The sequence below is a fragment of the Scylla paramamosain genome, chromosome 23 (assembly GCF_035594125.1).
Source record: "Scylla paramamosain isolate STU-SP2022 chromosome 23, ASM3559412v1, whole genome shotgun sequence".
NCBI lineage: Eukaryota > Metazoa > Arthropoda > Malacostraca > Decapoda > Portunidae > Scylla > Scylla paramamosain.
In genome coordinates, this window is record NC_087173.1 from 17,494,350 (window position 1) to 17,500,109 (window position 5,760).

At 53.2% G+C, this 5,760-nt stretch overlaps 1 protein-coding gene across 1 annotated transcript; it reads right to left on the reverse strand.

Annotated features, from left to right (window-relative positions):
- Positions 1-306: 306 nt before the first annotated feature.
- On the reverse strand, positions 307-5,416 carry LOC135112321 (uncharacterized). Its single transcript, XM_064026657.1, is given in 3 exon segments — positions 307-2,342; positions 2,345-4,008; positions 5,396-5,416. Coding segments are annotated over 2 exon segments (2,421 nt in total). The 5' UTR covers positions 3,588-4,008; positions 5,396-5,416; the 3' UTR covers positions 307-1,164.
- Positions 5,417-5,760: the final 344 nt, after the last annotated feature.

Genomic DNA, 5,760 nt, shown 5'->3' on the forward strand with positions numbered 1-5,760 from the left:
CAATCCAGGTAGATTGCATTGACTGTCCCGCGCTGCCAGACGTCGCCACCCTCACGCGCCACATTCAACTTAAACTTAACCTTCTGAAACACTTCTGCGCCACACTTTAGACTAGTTTAAAAGGCTCTAATATAAGTGACACGGGTTTTAAAGGATGTTTGTACGTTTCCAGTGAGACTAACAAGGTTTCTATGTTATAAACAGGAGAAACAATCCAGCTAATCATCCCTGTGGCCTTGGAAAACAGTCGTGGTGACAGATCAAAGTGTTCCAGAAGGGCCTAAGGCGAGGCAAGAGAAAGCTGCATTATTACATTCATGTTTATTTTTCAATCTGACAAAAGTATATGACAAAATATATACACTCCTATATACACACACTGACTACACTGGCCCGTCTAGTGGGCTATGAGTGGCCGATGAACATTGTAATAAAAAATAGGATATCTGATGCATATGAAAAAGAAAATAATAATAATGAGGAAAAATACCCATAATGCAGTTAATTGGCCGCACACCAAACACTGACCCAAGCAGGACGAGGCAACCATCGCGTCCTCTTGAGTATTTTCGTACACAAAACAATATTATCGAACAGGACATACGTAAAAGTTTGATTATTTACCAAGATATTAATTTACGAAAACACCACGCAAGGCAATGATGCGGAGTACATAAAATTGTGAACAGACACACCTTTGGTACACGAGTCACGCAACACACACACACACACACACACACACACACACACACACACACACACACACTGTAGTGTTGCAAGTTCTTGACTCGGGAAAACTTCAACATTCATCACAAGCGTCCAAGACTCGTCACTGTGAGGCGACGAAGTATTGACAGGCGGAGACTAACTCTAGATAAGTGGAGGAAGAACATACTCGACTAGCATAAGGTGACGCCCGGCAGACTGTGCCGACGCAGCATACGCGCACACACACACCTCGCCCTTCGCCCGCCTGACGCGCGGAGTGTCCAGGTGTTCCCATACCTCACCCTCTCCCAGGACAATGGTGCCTACCCGCCAACCCCCTGTCAGCATCACTAATAGGACACGTAATGCCATCCACCACACAGCACTGCGGGGAGGCAGCACAGGCCTGCTTGCCTCACCCAGGAACAAACACGGCCGCGGTGTGATGGCGGCGCCTCAGAAGGCATCCACGGAGGTGCGGGAGTGGGAGGCGAGGTGCGTCACGGAGGAGTGGGAGTGTGCAGACAGCTGGGAATCATGGGAATCCCTGGATTCCAGCCCCTGCCTGCTGGAGGAGGGGCTGCGCGACACCCAGGGGCCACGTGTGGCCAGGCACACACGCCGCCAGCATCCTGAACCCGCCACGTGCCACACCTTCCTGGTGCAGGTGAACCCGAGGAACAACAGCACGCCCTGCAGGGTGTTGAACAGCACGAAGACGTACCAGATGGCCTCCAGCTGTAAGTAACCAGCCACGATGCCACTGATCCAGGACACCCCCATGAGGAGCGCCAGCCGCATGTACAGCTTGAACTGGTGGTGGTGCGGAGAGCAGGAGGTCATCTTGGCCGTGGACTGCGTGGTCTCGGCGATCATGCGCGCCGACAGGATGAACAGCGCGATGTTCACCACCATGATGGCCATGAGCGGGGCCGCGAAGAACACCAGAAGCGCCTTGCGGTGGCCGAACCAGCACCACCGCTCCCCAAGGAAGGGGTAGTACTCCTCCGCCATGCCCTCAGGCCTCACTAGGTCCAGGGTCACCAGCACCACGAGGGCCAGGGCGGGCGCCAGCCACCCGTAGAGCGAGTACAGCGAGAACTTGACCCACTGCTTGCCCGAGCTGACCCGCAGCTCGGAGGTGGCCATGCGCAGAGTGCGCCAAATGTCCAGCGCCATCACGTTCATCCAGCAAAAGGAGGACAGGAAAAAGTAGTACATGGCGGCGGCCAGGACGAAGCATTCCCGCTTGCCGGGCTCCCCGAACACGCTGAGGATGAAGGTGGCGTAGGCGGCGAGCAGCACCAGGCACAGTGACGCCAGGTTCTTGCCGGACAGGTTCCTCAAGTCGGGCACGATGAGGAAGGCGACGAGGTGCAGCAGCAGACACACGCAGGACAGGCCCAGGCCCGCCAGCGTCACCCAACCCATGAGACGCGAGAACTTGCCCACCTCGGGCTGGATGATGCACACCAGGATGCCGCCCTCTCGACGCTCGTACTCGTGCGGCAGGTACGTCCTGCCGTACTTCTCCACCACCACCGTGCCGTTGTCAGACATGGCGTACTCATCAGCGGGCAGCAAGAACCTCTCGCAGGACAGAGACTGGGACTTGTTTGTGAGAAGGGGGGCGAGGCCACCTCCGGCCCCGCGGGCGAGGAGACGGTGGGCGGAGAGGTCGCGGCTTCCTCCTCGCCTCCTGGCACAGGAGTGGTGGAGTTGCCTCTATCCACACCTTCCTCCTTATAGCTGGCGTTCTCCTCCTCCGTGGTGTTGGATGGAGGAGCGGTAGAGGAGGCGGGCGTGGTTGCCTCGCCAGCATACACACAGCGGCCAAAGCGATATTGGTGGTCGGGCTTACCGCACACCACATTCCTGCACTTCTTGAAGAACGGGTCGAATACCTCTCCTTTCCCACACGCCGAGCCCACCACGTTGCTGCCGCCGTCAATGTAGTCGAAGAGCAACGCGAAGGCGCCGGGGTTGAAGTCATCCCTGAAGTAGAACCTCGTGAACACCCCGTATTGGCATCCCAGGGATTCGGGGCTTTCGTGGTTGCAGAGGGCGCAGTGGGGGTTCCTGAAGGCCTGGTCGAAGACGTACACCACCGCCGTGTAGGAGTGGCACAGGTCCTCCACCTCAGTGTTCGTCCAATTGGCGGCACACGTCCTGATCATGTGCTTGCACGGCCTCACCAGGTGGCCCACCGTCTCAGGCATCACGGGGTCAATGAAGCACGTATGGAAAATTGGGAAGCCGCCGTCCTCCACGTGCAGGCCCCACTTATCCTCCTTGAACTCAAGTCTCGGGGCCACGTACGCCATAGTCAGGTTCTTGAAGTGGGAATGGTAGCTGGCGAGCGTCGGGCACTCCAGGCGGGGCTTCCAGATCTCCAGCGAAGTGGAGTCGTTGTTGCACACCGCACAGTAGTAGTTGGCGTAGGTGATGGCGGTGTCGTAGCTGGTGGCAGGGAAGGAGGCCAGCGGGTCCCGCCGCACCGAGTTGGAGTCCGGGGAGTTGGTGGCACACATGTCAGCCACGTCCTGGTCCTCCCAGCCCGCCATGCACGTCCCCTTCATGTAGATGTCCCCGAAGTGCCTAAGGTGAACACATTGGTGGTTGTTGACGGCTGCCACCTGCGCCTCGGCGTCATAGGCACTCGCGTCCAGGCAGCAGTCGCCGTAATCCGCGCACAGGTCGTCACAGAAACAGTTCCTGTTTTTCCAGTTTGTGGAGTCGCCAAGGCGAGGCCCTTTGCCGAAGTGACAAGTGTCCTTAGGCGAGCACGTTACGTTCATCGCCTCTAAGTCAGAGTACTGCAAGGCGGCTGACAAACCCGCCAGGCACACAACAGCCAACAGTGTCACGCGACGCGCCATCACTGTGGACTGTCTCAAGTTTTATCTCAACAAAGACAAACTCTCATTCTACACAGCCGATCACTGGGGCAGTCACTGAGCGCCGGCGCATACGTCCACACCCGACGCCGCCCAGAGCTCTACTGACTGAACCCGCTCGCCGCCCGGCCGTCTTCCTGCCCAGCCCGCGGCCCGCCTTTCCCCCACGAGGTCCCCGCGGGCCTCGCCCACCACCGCCAGACGACACGAGTTGCTTCAGGTAACGTGGAATGCGCTGCGATTTCTGAGTGTTGTGAACGCACGCTGGGTTGGCTTTCCGTCACACAGCACTCGTCTTGTGTCACGCCCAGGGCGGCAGCAGCAGGCCCAGGGAGGAGCGGCGTGGCGTCCTGTTGGCTTCAGTGATCCAGGCAGCTTGCTCCCCCTCCTCGACCACGCATTCCTGTGGATCAAAACAGAGATTAGTGTGGCTTGTGACAGGTAAACAAGACGCACACAGGTAAGTAATTATCTTGTTCTCTTTCAATTAACACCTGGACTTAACTCACAATTAGAATGTGATTGGACACAAATGCATATAGCATTTTCTTTAACACATTAGCATGAATATGAGGTGCAGCAAACTTGATACCACGCACACACACACACACACACACACACACAAGTAAGGGAGGGGAGGGGGTAGTGCCGTCTCTGCCTGAAGACTGGAGTCCTCCCCCTTTGTTTGTCCTCATCCGGTGGCCTTGGTGACGCTGGTGCCGAAGACGCCGAGCACCGCTACTCTCACCATTCCATTCACCGCGCACATACACACACACACAAACACACACACACTCACACACACACACACACCTCGTCTCTCCCTTAACTATTTCCCCACCAGTGATCGAAATGCATATCAATAATGATCCCATGCACTTCATCTTTTTTCACTTTCCTTTGACGACCAGTTCACACACACACACACACACACACACACACACACAAACTCAAAACTTCTTCCGTCCTTCATCAACAACAAACTCGAATCAGTATATGAACGAATCACACGTGACCCACACAAGACGGTGACCCACTCCCTTGACGAGCCTTGTCGCGTAGAGAGAGCACCACAATACAATTCAGAACCTTGAGTAACTGTACCTCGGGAGATTGTGAATGGGAAGGACTTGGGGGGGGAGAAGGGAGAGGGATAAGAGACAAGAAAGACGAGAGACTACAAGAAACTATTTTGTCACATCTTCACACTTCAAACTTCGAAACAAATCACTCTAACCTAGGATTTTTTTTTCTTCTTTTTTTTTTTTCTTCTCCAGCCACTTCAACGTAAATATTATACCCCCCTCAACACTGACAAGCTCTTCTCATCTTATTTTCTGTTTCCTGTTTTATTTGCTTTTATTTTTAGTACGTTTATCTGTCTGTCCCTTTTCACCTTACCTTACTTTTTTTTTTTATCTGTTTAGTTGTCCTTGACCTGCGTTCCTTTCACCCGTAAATAAACCCTGCCCTTATCAACACAAACTGAACATCCAGCAAACATCGAGGCTACGCAAACAACGCACACACTAACCTCCTCACTCCCCCCCCTGATAAACACCTCAGAAGTAATACTCTTTCAACACTCAAATCACCGACCAACAAGTATACAAACAAACACACACACACACACACCAACCTTCCTACTTCCTTGCTAAATACCTCTCACCTAGAATAAGTAATAAATAAGTCCCTCCAAAATTGAAAATAAAAAAAAAATATATAATCTGTCCTTTCAACACTCAATTCACCCAACAAGTATTAAGGCTATGTAAACAACTCCCACCAACCTTCCTCCTTCTTTTCCTGCTAAACACACACTGCCACAACCTCGAGGCTTCACCCGCGAGACTCCACATGCTAACAAGACACTCCGTTGAAATTCTCTCAAGTGAATTACCAACGCAAACCACTGACAATCTAAACACCACTCGCTCGTTTAATTCAACCCTTTAACTTTTCACTCTATTTTTGTGTTAAGTTTTCATAAATATTGCTATAACGTAAAAAGATAAGATTAACCTTTTGTTTCCTCTTCTTTCCTCTCTTCTGCCCCTATGCAACCATTTTTAGTGCTGGGAGGGTTAATGAAGGATGACCGTAACGATAACAGAGCCACTTCGACAGTCACTCTTTCTCGTTCGCCAGCCAACCA